General features: G+C 44.6%; 1 protein-coding gene across 1 annotated transcript in view; it reads left to right on the top strand.

Moving 5' to 3' along the window:
- Positions 1 to 280: 280 nt before the first annotated feature.
- GLRA1 (glycine receptor alpha 1) overlaps positions 281 to 19,418 on the top strand; it is a 72,543-nt gene continuing 53,405 nt past the window's right edge. The window contains exons 1-3 of the mRNA XM_061188987.1: positions 281 to 293; positions 15,922 to 15,937; positions 16,028 to 16,155. Coding sequence (XP_061044970.1) covers positions 281 to 293; positions 15,922 to 15,937; positions 16,028 to 16,155 — 157 coding nt within the window. The remainder of the gene's footprint in view (positions 294 to 15,921; positions 15,938 to 16,027; positions 16,156 to 19,418) is intronic.

Below are 19,418 nucleotides of genomic sequence, written 5' to 3'. Positions count from 1 at the left end.
TTGGTGAGGGCCATGGCCGATGTTGGTGGGGGCCATGGCCGATATTGGTGAGGGCCATGGCCGATATTGGTGAGGGCCATGGCTGATATTGGTGAGGGCCATGGCTGATGTTGGTAGGAGCCATGGCTGATGCTGGTGGGGGCCGTGGCTGATGCTGGTGGGGGGTCATGGTTGATGTTTGTGGGGGGCCATGGCTGATGCTGGTGGGGGGTCATGGGTGATGTTTGTGGGGGGCCATGGCTGATGCTGGTGAGGGCCATGGCTGATATTCATGGGGGCCATGGTTGATGTCGGTGAGAGGCATGGTTGATTTTGGCTGGGGGCATGGCTGATGTTGGTTGGGGGCATGGCTGATGTCTAAGGAACAGGGGCCTGAAGGGAACTGTGGAAGGAGGGAGGATGTTGCCTTGTTCTCTGGCCTGAGAAAGAAGACAGCCCCTTCCTGACAATGGGCAAAAATGATTAGCATATTCCCAGGTTCTGGGAGATGTCCTAGGGAAATGACTAGAAAATATGCCCAAGGGAGCTACAACCGCAACATTACCACACTGTGCCTGCGAGGATGCAATCCTGAGAACCATAAAACTGAGAAAATCCCCCAGGTCAGAAAGAAATCTTCCAAGGTCATTTCTTTCCAACCTCCTGCCTCTAAGCTGCCCTTCCCTAACTGCCCTGTGCCAAAGGACTTAGCACAGAATGACACTCAGTCCTATTCTCCAATCTTTTCATAGTTGTCTGAGGCATCCCAGGCATTGAGGCCCTTGAAGACAAAGAGAATGCTTCCAACTGATTGAATATACCCTTAATCCACGTGGCAGGTGCTGGGCACACAGTGGGCTTTCCACACCCATCTGATAATTGATAATAGAATAAAATGGTTCTAATTTCTCGTTCTCTCAATAATATCTATTCTGTTGCTTAACATTACAGTCCAAACATCTTTCCTTTTGCTTACTCCACTGCCCCTGTTCCAAAGTCCAACCTGTCATTTGCCTGAGGGGACAGAGCCTGGCAGATACCCGCCTCTGCAGAAGTGAGCTAGAATACCCACTCTGCAGGTGACATCTCCAAATCTGGAACTGACCTCAAGGAAGAAATAAATAGATAGGACCACCCTATAAAATGAGAAGCACAGGTACAAATAAATTAAAAAGACCATAGATAATTGTTCACTTAACATATAATGAGCAACTTCTGTATACCAGGTTCTTGGCTAAGCAATTTATCTGAATCTTTTACTCCTCCAACAGACCTAAAATTAGAATTAAGTATTCCTAGTTTACAGATGAAGAAACTGAGGCTCAGAGAGGTTAAGCAACTTTCAAGGTCATACAAGTAAGTAGCAAATTCATGATTCTAATCTACTCCTCAGGTGATTCGTCCTTACAATATGATACTAAGAGTTCAGCCTGTATGTGAACACTTCCAGAGACAAGAAACTCACCATCTCCTTAGGCAGCCTCTCCTATTACCGGGTAGCTCTAATGGGTAAAATATTCTTTCCTCACATGTATCAGGCAGCCACCTCCCTATATGAGAGGGAGGTGGCTGCCTGATACATGTGCCTTCCCTGGTCACTTGGAACAAGTGAATGGGCTATAGAAGGTACCTAAACTGTGGAATCAGAAAGATCTCATTCTATTCCTCCCCTACCACCTACTAGCCATGTAACTTCCACCATCTGTGCCTTGTTTGCTTCAGCTGGACAATAGTAACACAAATATGTACCTCGCATAGTCTTTTGGAGAAGAAGAAATAAATAGTATTTGCAAAGGGCTTAGTTCAGTGCCTGGCAAATAGTAAATATTCAAGAATATTATTTTACTAATTTGAGTCCCTCTTCCCATGATAGCCTACAGAGATGTGTTAAAAATGATCTGTCTATGTTTTCTCTGAGCCAAATTATTCCTTACAGGTCAATTTCAAGTTTGTTTACCAGCCTAGCTGTTCCTTTCTGGACCTGCTCCAACCTATTAATGTCCCTCTTAAGATGCAGAACCTATGATGGAAAGTAATAAATTAGCCAAGATTTGAAGTACAGCCCACATCCAGTATTTCCTGCCATACCTGCTTCTTTTAGTCTTCAGGTTTTTCTGAAGTTCTTCAGAATCATCAGGTATAACGTAGACTGGTATAAAATTTTAGTGAAGAATATTTGAATCTTATGAACAGAAATTTTTATTTTTATTTTTATTTGTAATAATGGCTAAGATACTAAGTGGTTTCTATCTATCACTGCATCAACACTTGATTTTCTCCTTTAACTCCAGCAATCCTAAGAGCACTATCATTACCCTTATTTTACTGATAAAAAATTAATAAAACAGATGTGAAAAGGTTAAGTGACTTGCCCAAGATCACACAGCTATGTGGCAGAATCAGATTTAAGTTCACCAAGCTATATTACCTCCCGTTCCAAGCGTTTATGGGATACTTACTATATACATGCACTTTCAGGGATGAAAAGAATATGACACAGGGAGAAGACATAGGCAGGGCAATTTAATAGAAAAGGAAATGTATGGCACCAAGCTACACTGGACTTCTGAACTACACTGTCACAAAGATCTCTCCTTCTCCCCTCCAGCACATTCCAGTGTCTATGGCTTCTTGGGCAATGTGAGTTAAAGGAGAAAAAAGAAAAAGAAGCGGTCATCTCTCTTCTTCAGCTTTCACTTACTCACCACTGCCTTCAGCCCTGGCCCCTAGCAGACTCTGCCTGGTGAAGAATTCATTTTCAAAAAGGAGCCAAGCTGCTGGTCCTGCGGTGGGGAGGGGCCCCTTTACACTGGTAGAGTCTTTCTGCCTTAGAAATATTCATACCCTTTGACTCAGCAATTTTGCTTCCAGGGCATGGACAGAGGTTTGTGACCAAGGGGGTTTTTCACAGCATAGATTATAATAGCTTAAAATTGGAAATAATATAAATGGCCGTCAAAGAGGGATGGCTAAATGAATGCTAATACAGCCACACACTGGCATATGCAGTCATTTAAAATTGTGTTTCTAAAGGTTTAATAACAAGAGAAAATAAAATTCTCCTTAGAATCTTCACTAAAAAACCAGGAAACAAAACTGATTATAATCTATAGAGAAAAAAAAAAAAAAAACCTAGAGGAAATTTACTAATATGTTAACAGTAGGTATCTAGATAATGGGATTTCCAGGTGGGTTTTATTTTTTTTCTTTGAACCGCATTGTATTTTTCCAATGTGTGTTCATTGCTTTTATCATCAGAGGAAAATGTTATTTTTTAAAGGATTGAAAGTATCTGGTCTGAGGGCTGCCAGCCAGCTTGTGAAGAACAGTTTTTGTCACTGGACAGTTTCCATCTGTGCAGCGGCAATTACTACTCCGTTATCATCAGATCATCTTAATCCTATTGATTGAAATGTCAAAGTAATTCTATTAATTTACTACTTAAGAGATAAATTACTAAGAACAGAGCAGGAGAATTACCAGAAAGTGCTGTGGTACTCCTCTAGGTGTGAGTGTGGGTGGTCCTTGTAGATTCAAGCATAAAATGCAAAGAAGCCTCTGGAAGTTCATATATTCATTCCCTGTCATAGAGCTTAGATCAACCAATGAAAATCTGAATCAATAAAAATTGTATTGAACATTTACAATGTTCCAGGCACCAAAGAAACACTGCAGAAGAATTATTTATTCTTCACCACAACCCTGTGAGCAGCAACAACTATTACCCATTTTACAGATGCAGAAACAAAGACGGACAGGATAAGTAACTTGTCCGAAGCCACACAGCTAGTAAACAGCAGAGCCTGGCAGAATTCGTGTGCTTAACCCTGGACCATGCTCCTGTTTCAATCCAGAAATGAGTTCTTATTTGTGTAGTATCTTATGCTCTCTTCAACATGATTTCTTTTTTTTTTTTCCCCCTTGGCCATACCGCACATCATGTGGGATCTTAGTTCCCCGACCAGGGATCGAACCCACACCCTCTGCAGTGCAAGTGTGGATTCTTAACCACTGGACCACCAGGGAAGTCCCACATGATTTCAAAGAGTGATTTATAAGTTAGGATAGGAGGGATCTACACTCTATGGATGAGGAAAGTGATGCTTCAATATACTAAAGGACATGCTCACAATCACAGAAGAAAGAATCGAAACAGGTAGTAGCCAAACCTAGGACTTCTGACTCTACAGCCACAGCTTGTCCCATTTGCCTCTGAGCCGTGCAACAAGAAACAGGGGGCAGTGGAATTTGGGCCCCCGGTTTTGTCCTCCTATGAGCTACAGGGAGGTGACCATGCTGGAGGATCCTGAAGGTACAGGGTAGAAAGGAAGGAAATCCCAGAAGGAAAAGAAGTCTCAGTAATGACCCTTGCCATCCTTTCACCATTAGCCCTCCTTCCTTCTAAAATCAAGAAGGGACCCTAGCCATGGCACCTTGTCCTTCCCTCATCGTCCACCTCCTTGCTTTCAGCTCATTGAGTCCCACCGGCTTCACTGACACGTCTTCTCCTCAACACTCCTCAGTAAATATTCCTTATAGAAGCTTATACTAAACCACAGAGGAGCGGGAACTTAAAACAATGTATATATTAAAGTTGAGTGAGCTGTATTAGCACATTTGAACAGCTGCTCCAAAACATATGGCAAAATTCCACCTCAATTAGATTCATATATCAACTCAGCCACCAAATTACCTTGATTATGTCATTTAAACTTTCCAAGCCTCAGTTTCCTCAAGTGAAAACTAGAGAAGAAAATGGTTTCCACCTCATAGAGTGGTTGGGTGGATTAGAAAGCATGTATGGGAAAGTTCTTAGCACTGTGCATGGCACCCAGAAAGCATTTGATCATTGGTAGCCATTGCTATCATTGTTAGTTAATCTCTGAGTCAATTTCCTCACCTATAAACGAAGATGATCATCCCTACTGACATTGCAGAGCCTTAATATACAGTCGTTAATTTATAGCAGGTGCTCAAAAAACATCTTTTCTTAATGCACAAGATGTCCCGGTCCCATAATTCTATGACTCTTCTTCCCACTTCTTCCCCAAGATGTTGCAACCTGCTGAGTGAGACAAAGAAGTTCCACCCCGCTGAGCATAGCTGCAGCTCTCTATCTTAGAGGATACAGGGGAATCAAGGAGGGCTATTTAGAGCGTTATTAGAGCCCGGGTGCTTCTGTAAAACTCTGTATTTACATACAAATACCCACTTCAACTAAATCCTCTCAACTCACAGTAAAGTATTCTCTTTCTGAAGACCAGTCACTCAGTTTATTAAAGGCAGATGCAGATTTTAATCCAAGTTGGTTTTTCTACAATATAAGGTCATTTCTTCCTCAGTGCCCAGTGAAGATTATTTACTATTTTCTCAACATCCTCCTTTGAATCACAGTCTCTTGGATGCTTGAAGACCACACACGTCCAAGCTTCACTCTTATGAAAACCTCTTTTTTCTCTGGGACAAACAGATCCCTTTTGCTGATGCATTTCCTATGGGTTCATTGCACCTTGGCTTATTTTCCGCTGTAAGTTTGAACTAGTATAGATCTCGGAGGGAGAAGTGATATATTTTTCTAATAGGCTCAGATATTCAAGTACTTATTTGTCTTCACACTCTCTCTATTAATTTGGGAGTTCTTGGAAAACAAGGGCTATGGCATATCTATTACTGAGATACTTTTAAGAGAAGACTCCAGGGTCAGGTGTATCTAGGTAAGTTATTTAACCTCTATGAACCTCAATTTCCTCATGAGTAAAATGGGGGTAATGATATCCAACCCAAAGGATTATATTCAGGATTAAATATTGCAGACAAAGCTCTTTGTGTAAGGCCTGGTACTTTATAACCACTCAATAAGGGCTGTTATATTTTTATTATTTATATTCTGCTCAGTCACCTAGCACAGTCTCTGACATACAGTAGGCACTTCCTAATTATTTTAGATAAATAAGTAAATAAGTGAAGTAATAAATTAATGCCATCTCAAACGAGATGATTATCTCAAAGTACCTAGTGAATGAAAAAAGTTCACTGACCTAAGAAGGGAAAGAGTTTATGCCCACAGCATCTTTAAGCACCATGGCTTTTTGCCATTCAAATGACACTTGCAGTTGATAAAGGCAGGTGGTATTTTAAAGATGGGTGAAACTGAGACAGAGAAAAATAAAATGAAAGACAAGTGGACTACAGAGAAATTCTGAGTGACAATTTAATAAATCGTCAAGAAGGGTTTATCCATCCCCTTCCCGTCTTTTGGGACTGGCCAAATAGTCAAGCAGAAGATGCCCCAGACCCTGGTCATGTTAGGTCTCTGCCATCTGAGACTCTGAGAAGGTCTCTTAACCTTTCGGTTGATCCTCAATGTCATCACCTGTACATGGAGATGCTGTCATGGGGGTGGCATCAAATGAATTGGAAGTGCCAAGTAAACCGAAAGTGTTATTTGTGTGAAAGTGATCACACTTTCACACAAATAACATATTCTTCTCAATCCATAATTTCCAATTCCCAGAGCTCCATGAATTCTCACTCATATTTCCAAAGAATCATACAAACATTTCTATTATAAACAAGAGCAGTTCCTCAGAGGGACTCTGCAAATCTCTATCATTTGGGAGAGTCAACAGAGTAGTGTGGGCTTTAGAGACCAGCAGACTGTTGGGCTCTGACACTTATAAGCTCTACAACCTCTGCTAAATTTCTGAAAATGCAAGCATCAGTTTCCCCATCCACAAAAAGGAGGTAATGCCGTCATCATCATAGGATTGTTGAGAAGATTAAATACGGTAACATATGTAAAGGACCCAGCACATAGTAAGTACTTAGTAAGTAGTAGCTATTACTATCATTAGCTAATATCACGTCTTTATCTGTTTTTATCATATTACTATTTCTCCTCAATATTTATACTCCTGGGTCTTTGCAACATCAAATGACCATTACCTGCTGATCAATGCAATCTTTTTTCCCAAAACTTTTTGTCTAGAATCCCTGAGCTCCATTCTCTGCAAAGACATACTTTTCCAGGGAGATTTATCTGATTAAAAAGAAAACTGCATTGAAGGTAATGAGAGCCATTTGCTCTCCTGTCCGATTTGTAGGATGCATGCTGATTACCCAAGGCCTGATAAGAGCTTAGACTCAGGCAGAGTAAGCCCCACAGGCCTGTTCTTCAGCACTCAAGCCTCTGAGGAATCCACCCCCCCAAGCCCCGAATTCCTCTCATTGTAACTCATCTGGGAGGCTACTTTATGCCCACAGCCCTAAGCCAAGAATTCTTTAACCATGGAACCAGATTGCAGAATGACACTGAAGGTCAGAGGCACAGGAAAACTTCCCTAAGTGAGATACACAGGGACAGTCAGGGCAAAGTGAGATGGTTGTTGTAGAATTATAATTAGTGACCTAAGGGAGGAGATATGCACAGACATAGGTTTGACCTTGGACACTGATCTGAGTCATTCTGTGGGAGGGCTGTAGATGCTCCTAAAAGAAAATGGGATGGCTTCTTCTATTTTCTTGCCTTGGATTTTCCCAGAGGACATCAGGGTTTTCCCCAGGGACTGATTAAAGATTTCAGGGCTTTTTGACTCCAGTCAAATCACATCATTGATCCCAAGTACCCGCACAGCTAAATTCCACTTCCTCTGAAGTGCCAGGTGTATAATCATCCATTTAACAAATATTTACTGAGCCCTGACCATGTGCCAGGCTCTGTACTTCATGAAAACCACACGGAAGAAGCTTGCCTAAGTCATGCCCTCGGGGTCTTGTCTACATAACACCTGATTGCCCCAATTTGGGGGAAAGGAAGGTTAGAGAGCTGAAGGTTGAGCTTGAACCAGAATACACCAAGGGCTGCCATGATTCCAGCCTTGAAACATGCACAGGGGTAAGAGGAAGGGAAGTGAGAAAAGAGAAAAGATCAACATAGTTTAAGCAAATGCAGTGCGGTACACCAGAGTTAGACAACCAAGCCACATGTTCCTTAAGCCTTAATCTTCTTATCTGTAAAATGGAGACAGACATCCCTACCTCTCAGGTTGTTGAAAGGATAAACTGTGATAAAATATGTAATGTTGTTTTTTGCCACTGGACAAGAAAAATTAAAACGAAGCTTTCTGAAAATAAAATGAGATGCTGTGAGCGGTAGACACTCCCTCTCCAGAACACACTTGATTATCTACAGGAAACTCTACCCTAGATAGACTGGGTTTAAGGAGCTATGATGCTCTAGGAGGACCAGGACTGGGGTGAAGCAAGTGAGTCACTCAGGGCACAAAGTTTAAGGAGGCGCTCACTCTCAGGTCTCCGCAAGTGCAGGGTTGGAACGTACACAACCCTGAGGGTGAGCGCCTCCTTAAATTTTGCCAGGAGCCTCATTTGTCTCACCCTGGTTCGTGGGGATACTTAAATAAAGCAGAAGAGTTTGTGGAGGGAAGGCTATGGAGAAGAACACACTGGAAACAATGATAAGGAATAAGAGACATCCCTAGAGAATCAGACTTCCCTAGGGGCAGGGGAAGAACCAGATGGAATCTCAAGGTTCCTTTCAGCTCCAAAGATCCAAGATTTTATCTTACTGCAGAGAGAATCATGTTCAAATACTTGTGCTTCTTACCCAGATAACGGTTCCTTAAAAGAGGCAGATAACAGCTGTAGGAGGTGGGACAGGAAGGGAGAAGGGTGTCTTGTTCCACAAGACCTTGGGGAGAAGTGGGCTCATGGCATGCCAACTGTGACATTCTGCTCCCAGGGGTGCTTAGCAGATCATGAAGTGAGACTAATAAAATGTCAAGCACTCCCGGGCCAGCCTAAGCCCCTTACTGCAATCAAATAAAATCAGAATTGCACAGCTGGCCAGGGGAAGCCAGCTGTTGACCTGAGGATGCAACCCAGGCAAAGCTGACGGTGACCAGCAAGGCCCAAGCTCCCGGTGTCAGAGCCACGGACAGGAAACTGGTTCAGCCCATAAGGCCAGAGAGCGCCAGCCTCACTCAGCCCCACTCCTTCCCAGGAGTCTAGGACACCCAGCCCTCCCACCATCTCTCCATTCCTTTCCAAGGACAGCCTACAGAGAGAAGAAAGCTTTCTCCCCCAAAATACACAATTTGGACATTGACAAATGTCAGGTCTTTCCAACAGTGCACAGAGGCAAAAATTCATAAAACTCAGAAAAATTCTGATTCCTGTCCCCACCTGCCCCCAAATACTGCCTTCCTCCTCTGAAGCACTATGGCACCCCAATTATGCCCCTAGGCTAGGTGGCAACCTCTTATGATTGTTTATACATACCTAGCCTAGTCTATCTGCTGAACTATAAACAATAAGAGGACAAAAGCTATTCATCAACAAATGATCATTGGGAATTCCCTGGCGGGCCAGTGGTTAGGACTCCGTGCTTTCACTGCTGAGGGCCTGGGTTCAGTCCCTGGTCGGGGAACTAAAATGCCACAAGCCTCACTGCACGGCCAAGAAAAAAAGAAGATACGATCATTGATTGCTACTACCTGCCAGGCACTGAATGAGACAGACACAAACCCGGTCCACATGGAGGGCCTTGTCTGTGGGCAGTGACATATTGATCTGCCTCTTCTCCACAGTGCCTTATTCAGACAGTGGGTGTGTAATAAATTAAAAGGATGAGAGGACTGTAGAGCAAGAGGACCCCTGGAAATCAGAGGAGCCCCCTACTCCACAATCTAGTCCCTTGAAAGAGACTGATAATCCATCCTGCTACCCTTCCCAGCTGGGTCAGGCCCCAGAAACCATCTTTGAGCAATCACTTAAAGTAAAACTGTTTACCATGCCTGATCTAATCCAAAACTTCCATTTCACAGATGAAGAAACTGGGAACCATCTAAGAAAAGAAAAAGAATTAGCCCATGACCAGAGAGAAAGTTAGATACAGAGCCGAGACTATGTCCCGGTTTCCCAGCCCAACTTTTATGTTTTTCCCTCTATTCCACAGTGACCTTTATAACTGTGTCTTAAGTAAATGCTCATGGAAGAAGAGACCTTCAAACAATATCCAACTAGTTGACTTGGTATAATACTTTCTGCACGGAATAAATACCAGCTCATTAGATTACCTCCCTGCCAAGGCAAAGGGGATGTTCTGGCCCAAGTCAGAGGACACACTGCCTGGAAACCAAGTTGGACACACACCATTTGGAGGTGTCTTTGGAGAGTGCATTTCCCAAGCTTGGCCAGGCCACCAGTCAATTTAACCAGAGAACAGCTGAGAAATCCAGATGGATTATTCTTCCTGTAAAGGCACTGAGGAGGGACGATCTTCATTAACTTTCAGATGCACCATATGGACATAGAACAGGGGGTCAAACCCTGGCTACTCCCAACCTTGCAGACTCAGTGTTCCATCCTCATCTCTCATCTTTGTCCTTTCTCTCTCTCTCCTTCTCTCCCTTTTTCTCTCTCTCCTTCACTCCCCCTTCACTTCCTCACACGCACACTAAACTCCTCTTAATTCTCCAAGTCCTCACTCACCTCTAGACTTTACACATGCTGTTCCTTCTACTCAAAACACTCTCCTTCCCTATTTCTTCCAGGCCAATTCCATACCCAACCTTCAAGTTTTACTGTAAAAGCCACTTTCTCCACAAAGCTTCTTGGAAACCACCCCACTCCCACCAAGCGCAGTTGGGTGCCGGTCCTCTGTGCTCACAGACTTCCTCGGTTATAGTACTGGCCACACCTCAGACACCTCCACTTGTCTCTTCCTCTCTCCTTCCCACCTCCCTTCTCTTCTCACTCTGCACCTCCGACTCCCTCCCCCAGCCCTATGCATCCCTCCCTTGGCTATCCTCAGCCTCGGAGTCCCTCTTCTGCCCCTCACCTCGTCCTTCCTCCCTTGTTGCCACCCCTGACCTCCTGACTTCTCTGCCCATGGTGAACTCGGGACATGGAGCCTGCTGGGGGGACCCCCACTGCTAACCCAGAGTGGTCCTCGGGTGCGTGGTGCCACGAAGGGTCTAACTGAAACTGTTTCTCCCCAGCCTCACTGCCAACCCCAGCTCATTTGAAATTCAGATTGACAGCTGCATATTGATTCCCTATTTCCAAACGATGCTGCAACTAGAGAATGAGAATCTGAGCATTGATCTGGCCGGTCTTCCAGCAAATCCCTGAGAAATGAGCAGTTCCACTGGAGAGAAATGTGGAGACTGCGTGGGGAGGAAGCAAGACATGAACACAATCATATTTCCCCAAAGGGGTCCAGACAAATTCAGGTCCCAAGACCAGATGCGTAAAGAAGAAAAAAAAAACAGGAGAGGGAATATTAACAGTTACTAGAATGATGGTGTAGAGCCAGAAGGACTCTTAGAGATTATTCTAATCCCTTCATTTCAGAGCTTGGGAAACTGAAAGCTGAAAAGGGAAGTGATTCACCGAAGGTCTCGAAGCTCCCACTGCACCCTGTCACCTTGCCACCAGTGCCACTGTGGAACCGGCCCCTGGACTTTTCCACAGTCTCTGTCATTAGGAGTGAAAGCTGATGGTCCTTTAAGTGCCAAAGTCTCCTAGTGTGACAAATGCCCCCACTTAAAGGCGACAGACAGTTCAAGGCTCTGTCCAGTCAGTGCAGCCATCGCCATAAGCCCTCTCAGCGAGGGACACAATGCTTGGTCCCGGGAGACCTTACGGTCCTTCTGAAAATGACTAGTAATCAAATCTGTCTAAATCAAGTCTGATTCACCACATTACATTTCAGTAATCCCTGAAACAATTTGCATCATTTCCAAATACTTTTATAGGGTCAGCAAATCCTAACAATCACGCGTTTCATTTCTCGGACTCATTCCCAGCTTCTGTGCCCAGTACCTTACTGTGTATAAGCAAAGTCTTCAGCTCACCAGAGGCAGTGGCTCCAAATGTGCATGAAGGGCCCCTGGATGCATATTTTCTCTGCACAAAGGTGCAAAGCACAGATTTACTTGAGAGGGCCCTAGAAATAATTCTGTGCAAAATGTGCTGTCTAAATATAGCCAGAAATGTACAATGATCATCAAGTAGAAAGGCATGGCTATTTTGACATTCAAATGGAGGATTTATCTGAAAAAGAATTAGAGAAATTTTGGACTAGGGCAGTAAGGGATGGGGGGATGATTTTAGGTCGTTCAACACATAATAACATAGAACGATTATTTCAGTCCTTCTCATTATCTCGGGAAGAAAAGTCTCAGTTAGGTGTTACTATGTCTCTAACACCTTTCCTACAGTAGCTGATCTTCCTTTGGAACTGAGGGGAGGCCTCAGGCTTGGGACTTCAGCCAGAAACAGTATATAACTAGGATTTTTAAACACTTCTCTTTCTGTTTGGTTTTCACTGTACTCACTGTTATGGCTGTCCTCTATTATGGCAAGTAATACTGGTTTTTCGTTTGTGAAGAGTGAAGTAAGTTTCTTTTTTTTAAAGAAGTGAGACAATTCAATGAAAACTTTTAAGTGACTAATAGTAGAAGTGGTACAAGAAACAGGGCGAAAATTGTGAACATGATATCCAAGAAACCACTGGTCCATGTTACGTGGGAGAGGCTAGACTAGAGAATCTCAAAATTTCCAAGAATTCTGCTGTGAATCACCTGACAAAACAGAGGACCATTCGACAAGTCACAACTACTTCTTCCCCATTTTTAAATGTGGTAAATTCAGAGTTGTGTATGTCGGGATTGCCGGCAGTCGGATACATGTTTTGATTTTCTTGGATAACAATAGAACGAGCTTCACAAACAAGTAGTAATAATAGCTACTATCATGACCTATACCCTTCACAAGTTATAAAAGTTTTTTCCTATACATTGTAGCATTTGGATGAGGCAGGACGTGAAAATTTGAGTTCTAATCCTTTCATTAAAGTGCTGTGTGATCTGAGGCCAGTTACTTAACCTCTCGGAGTCTCCATTCCCATCAATTCAGATCCCCATGCAAGGGTTGTTAGTGAGGCAATGGCCAGGTGATCAGACTGTAAACACCTTGCTGCAGATGTGTGAGCTAGAATAACCAGAGGACGCTTCAGCTTTGTGGAGTATTCAGATATTAAATGGCATATTTTGTTAATAGCAAAGGGCAGCAGATAATTTGGGGTGAATTCATTCTCTCACTGTACTGCCTAATGGGATTCAGGCTTATTAAAGAGGCCTAAGGGCCAGAGATGGCTGTGCTGTAGTAATTGCTGGGAGGGAGTACCACGTTCCCAAATCTTATTATCTGAGAGGAGGGGCTTAGAGAGAACAGGAGCTTATGAAAGCTTCATAACTGCCACTCCAGAGTGGTTTGAGATGTGAATCATAGCAGCAGCAAAGTCATAAATCACCAGTTGCGTGCCTGTGGTCCCCTTTGCCACACCAGAGCCACACAGCGGCCATGGGTGTGGTGCTGAATGGAGAAAAGGCTGGGACTGTGGTACCAACCGTGGGCCATGGAAGGCATCTGGCAGGACTTCCCCGTCATGTGGGGACTATGGTGCAGCTGAAAGCAGCAGTGAGACCAGAAGAACTTCCAGCCTGAATCTCAACTGCTACACACACACACACATGCACACACACACACACACACACACACACACGGCGAACCATCCTTGGCGTTTGTTACCTGTGCTATCTCAGTTACTACTTGTGCAAAACTTCTTTGACATATCAGGCAACTAAAGTTCAGAGAGGTTAGGTAATTTTCCCATGGTCACACAGCTAGTAAATGACTGAGACAGGATTGATTCCAAATCACCTGTTCTTTCCACTCTTTTTGAAGTATTCTCCATTACATGTGACAGTACGTTTCAGTAACACACACGTAATATACCCACCGCATACATACAGCCACGAAAGCATTTGACACTTTCACACTCTATACCCCATGTCCACATACATGCCACATGTACACACAAAAATGCCCACACTAAATACCACGCTTAACAACACATTTTGACAGGAACACAGATCTTCACATTTTTGCATATCCGAATCTCTGTAACACAATCCACTGTACATCCACAGATGCCCCCATGCATGCTCTAGTCCCCACACACATCCATACACATCCATCCATTTATTCACATAACATGCATACACATCACACCTAGAAACCTACCCACATCACACAAACTCACAAATATCCATATTCACACCTACAAAAACAGGATAATGCATTTGTCCCTCATTCTGTTCATCAAAACGAGCCCTTCAGGATGTAAATAAGGAATGTTCAGATTGCTAAGCATGAGTGTCTAAATCATCCTGGAATACCTCTGAACCTTCAAAGGAATAACAGATTATTTTCACTATTTTTCATTAGTGGGTATAATGGTCTAATTATTTTAAAATCGTTAGTCCATGCATGTATATTTATGAATACTTCTACTAACCAGGACATTTGATTAATTAAAGTAGCCTATTATTCATTCGTTCATTCACTGTGCAATTACTGAGCACATTATGTGGGAGACACACCGTGGTAGACACAGTAGGAGATTAAATAAACAAACAATAAATACAACCACCATGATTGCTGGTCTCGGAACACAAACACAAGTAACTACCTGACAAGGTAGCATGGCCATGACATGTGCAAGACAGGAAAGGCCCCCTTGAGTGAGGGGACGCGAGAGGAGAGGGGACACAGAGACTAGACGGCTCTGAAGCGTCTAGTCCTAGAGAAGGGGAAGACAACATCGGTGCCACCTGGGCATCTGTGGTCTGGAGAAACAAGTTTGGGAAGGAAGCTGCGGCATTTGGTTTGGAATGAACTTGAGGCCTGGCAGGACATCGAGACGGACACGCCCCCCCTCGGGCGTTTGCAAATGAAGAAAGGGGGCTTAAGGGAGAGGCCAGGGTGGAGAGATTTGAGAGCCACCTATTAGAGGGGATCACTTAAACAGTTACAACTCTGAGATCAGAAAAGGAACCGAGGCAAAGAACAAGAGAGGCAGTACAAACCCTTGGGGGACACGACGTCCTGCTTGGCTAGGTGACAGAAGCTCTCATTTTATGCGACACACACAGGCATCTCTATACATGCACTTCCTCCAACGTACCAGCCCTACAGCACGCACAGCGGGGCTGCACTAGCTTCCAGCTATCTCCTGGGTATAATTTCAGGACAGGGAAGCTCAGTTGCCCAAAGCAACAGAAATAATTGATCCTCAACCCTTAAGCTTCCAGTCTTGACGGTTCTAAGAATCTGCATGCCTCTGAGTGTGGCAGGGGAAGGGCCGCTGTTCTCAGACATCAGTACTTCTTACTGTGGCATGAATGAAGACCTAAAACTACTTTGTTGGGGGGAGTGGGGGGGGAGGGGTGACAGAAACAATGTGTAGCATCCCCAGCAGTCGGATTTCAAATCCCCCAACTCTGATACACTGAGGCAAGCTGCCACTGATTGACTCTGGGACCTATGTCAGTTCCCTCACTAGCTGTGTCTCAGTTTTCCCAACTGAGCATTTTTGAAAGTATATGAGATAGTCCCATAAGTACAGGATCTAGGCTTGTTGCAGGTTCTGAGAACACCCGAGGTAAAGACGCATGATTCAATTTGTGTTCCCAAATGCATTTGACTTTGGCATCTTTTTTTAGAAAATTAGTAACTGATTCTGAAGAGAAACTTTGGGGAAAGGCTGGACTATTTGATCTCTAACATTCTTTCTGGCTGCACTGTTCCACGGACCTATGAAAGTGCAGGCACCCAAAGCACAGGGCTGGGCCTAGTGGGAGGTTAACCCTTCAATCTCCTCTCCCAGGGAAACCAGCAGCCAAGTGTGACTGCCCTAAACCTTAGAGATGCAGCCTTAAAAGAGTCAGCAGCTTTTCAGCATCAGTCAGACACTCGGCTGCCTGCCAGGATCCCACGCTGGCTAATACTTAGGCTGGGTAAACAAGGTATCGAGGGCCTTACCTCTTTAAGGACTCCTATTACCTATTTCTCTAGCGGCTCTTATGGTTGGGTAAGCAACAGGGGCTGAGCAAGACTGGGATCTGATCACAGTGTGAGAAAGGGCCGTCATTAACCCTCTGCTTTCTCTCTCCTTTCTTAGCCTTGCTGCTTCTAAGGAGGCTGAAGCTGCCCGTTCTGCATCCAAGCCTATGTCACCCTCGGATTTCCTGGATAAGCTAATGGGGAGGACCTCTGGATACGATGCCAGGATCAGGCCCAATTTTAAAGGTAGATAAACTTGCCTTTCAGAGCCCCAGGGATCTGCTTTCCTAGATTGTGGCAGCGAGCTGCATGGAATTGTATGCAGATGGTATATACAGGGTATGAATTCCATGACTCTTTCCTCTACCCCAGGCAGATACTGTTAGTCAATTCACCGAGACCAAACAAAGGCTCGGAGAGCCCAACTCAACAGTATCTCTGGTTACCAGAGTCAGTACGTGAATTAAACTTACTTGCTTAGCGCCGGTATAATGGACAAAAGATTAATGTGGAATGTGGAAAAATGGGTTTAAGTTTTGCTTCAGGCACAAAATTACTCTCTGAGCTTAGATAAGCCTCTTGCTTTCACCGGGCCTCAGTCTCCTCTTCTCTGCAGGCACGGAGTTGGCTGATTCTGTGGTTTTTAAACTATGCTTCATGGAGTTCTGGGGCTTTTACCCTGTGTCCCAAAAGGGAGAAACAGAGGACGGGATGAGCAAGCCCACCCTTGCTTCTCCCCCAAGCAGCTGCACTTGTATTCGTCTTACATGAGAAGCTTCCAACTACCATTCATCCACTGAAAGCTTCCCCTGGATTAACAAATAATTTTGGAACTCTCTTGCCTAATCAGAGTCTCAATCTCAAATGCCTAATAAGGCGATAGGGAGAGACCATGGAGAAATAGAGGAGCAGTCCCCTCGAAAGTGGGCGGCCCCTCCTGAGCCCCAGCGCGTAGTTACCCTACAGGAATGTGGGTCCCGTGCTGCCAGACCATCCAAAAGTCCAAGGAGAGCCAGAAATCAAGATTTACGTGAAACTTCTTGAATCCTAAAACATGTAAATTCAAACAAAACACGTTTGGGAGCCAGATATGCCCTGTGGGTAGCCAGTTTACAAACCATAACTGAAGTGATTTGAGAAGTTTCTTTCAGCTCACAATCCTATGAGATCTTAATGTCTTACATCAAGAGTGGACCAGTTCCCTTTGTCCACTGATGCCTTAGGAGGCTCTAACCATCTCTAACTGCTGGCCAGGTTTTCTGCAGGCACAGTCTTAAGGACCTCCTTGGGAGTCTGTGACCCTGACCTTCCTCCCAGCACCCCTGCAAAAATCTTATTTCAAAGACCCACAGCCAACCTCCTAATCAATTCTTGATTCCAGATGCCCTTCCTCACTGTTCCTTTTGGCTCAAGTCCAAGATCAAACAAGGGATGCGACAGCTGGTAATGGCTTCCTAGTATCTGCTCACTCTGTCCCCCACCTTCTAAGTCCCCTTCTCAGAGCGCTCTGCAAACAGAAAACAGTCTGGGAAATGCACTGAGGTTTGTTTGGGGGCCCACCTCCCACCCCTGTTTACCTCAAGGTGCCTTGCTCCTGAGGCTGTTATCCTCCAGGATCATTAGCATAACCTTTCTTCCCTAAAGGACAGGTAAGTCGGCACCCAAGCCCTTCACCAGGGTCACAATCTCAAACACCCCAAACACCCAGAGGGGCCCGGCAGATATGGTACATGATTGAAGCGGGTTGGGGATAAGCAGAGAAAACCAGAAAGCACAGGCCCCTCTAAGGGCTGCCACTTCTCAGCTCCTGCCCAGAGCTGCCAGGTAGGAATGCAGGCCCTGGGCAGCGGACCTTCCAAGATAAGACTTAAGTCTGGGGATTTATGTGAAATCTTCCAAGTTCGCAGCTAAATCACACCTTTGAAACACCATTGGCCAAATCAAACACATCAGAGAACTGACCACCCGGTTGCATCCGCAGCAGTTTTCAGGAATTCCATCCCACTGCGCCCCCTGGTGGGATCGCTTGGAACTCCAGCCTGAGTAGAAGTGCCTTGGTCTTGCTGGTTTGCTGAACGTGGGTGCATCCAGGGTTCATGTGTTAGTTATCCTTTGTGCATACCACTGTGTTTGGCACAAAGAAGGCCCTCAATAAGCCTGTCATAAATCAATGAATGAACGAATGACCCCACAAATATGCTAAGTAGAGCTGTTAAGTGACTTTCCCAAGTCACACTGCCAAGACTGGGGACTTTAACCCAGCTAGCTGCTCTGACTCAATTCTCTGTCCAATGCTAGTGATTTATTTATTTGCTTATCTCCTGAGTCGTTTATTTATTTACTTACTTACTTAGCAGTGAACATGTTTAAGAAATAAAATTTCACCCAGACTATAAGACCGTTGAATCGGGGCCCTTCCCCTCCTCGCTTTGAAAACCTTATTCCAAGCACTTGGGCCCAAAATATACAGGACTAGATAATCTCTTAGGCCTCTCGCAACCCTGCGCTGTCTCTAACCCCTACAATCCCCTCGACGATGTGGGCTTTGAGCAACAAATGAAGCTTCTTGGAACCTCACCCCAGGAGACAGGGAGCAAGATTTCTCTACTCTCCCTGCGGTGAGGGCTGAAACATTGGTTGCAGGGGATCCACTGCCCCTGAGCCCCATGGCCTCTTTCACGCTTCCACCCAGGCACACGTGAGATTCCCAAAAGCCCCCCTGCAAACTACAGAGTTCCTGAAAAGGCCAGGCCAGGTAGGCCCCGTGACCCCACACAACAGGAAGAGGCCTGCCTGCTTTGAAAACTCCACAGAGTGATTAATCACACAGCAGGTTCCTTCAAGCACCGGAAATTGTGCCTGCTCCCGACTCTCTTGAAGATAGGGGTGCCGGGGAGAGCAGGCTCGGTCTGCAGAACATAGTGGCAATGCAACTTGTAATACTGAAGTAAAGAGCTCGAAAATTGGATTCTAACCCTCCCGCTACTTACCTGATATCTGTGACCCAGAGTAAATCACTTGACACATCTGGGCCTCTGTCTCTGCATCTGTACAATGGTCCAGGAGGACCAGGCCCTGTCAGCTTCGGTATTCTGTGTCTTCGCTAAGACTTTGCCTATCACAATGGCTCCCAGGATCAGGGGCACAGCCCAATGCAAACATATACACAAAAGCAAAATTAAACTTTAATATTTAATGAAATATATACATTATGCTGCTGCCAAAGGCAGCCAGACTGTAATTTTCTTGAGGATAATTTAATTTCAGATTTATTTCAATGAACCACACCTCCCCATGGGATCATTTTGGCTGGTGTCCTCTCGCACACGTAAATCAGGATCTAATTTATATGGGAGTCACAGCACCAGACACTTGCAGGGCCTGGGTGGGAACTCTGTGCACGTCATTTCAAGGCACAGGCAGTAACTCTTTGGGGCATCTTAATGGTATGAAGCTAAATGAAAAGAAAAACCTGGATCTGAGTCTAAATGAGGGGAAAAAAACCCTAG

This window comes from Eubalaena glacialis, chromosome 4 (assembly GCF_028564815.1).
Source record: "Eubalaena glacialis isolate mEubGla1 chromosome 4, mEubGla1.1.hap2.+ XY, whole genome shotgun sequence".
NCBI lineage: Eukaryota > Metazoa > Chordata > Mammalia > Artiodactyla > Balaenidae > Eubalaena > Eubalaena glacialis.
Note: the sequence above shows the minus strand (reverse complement) of the source record. Positions and strands in the feature narration are given on the sequence as shown.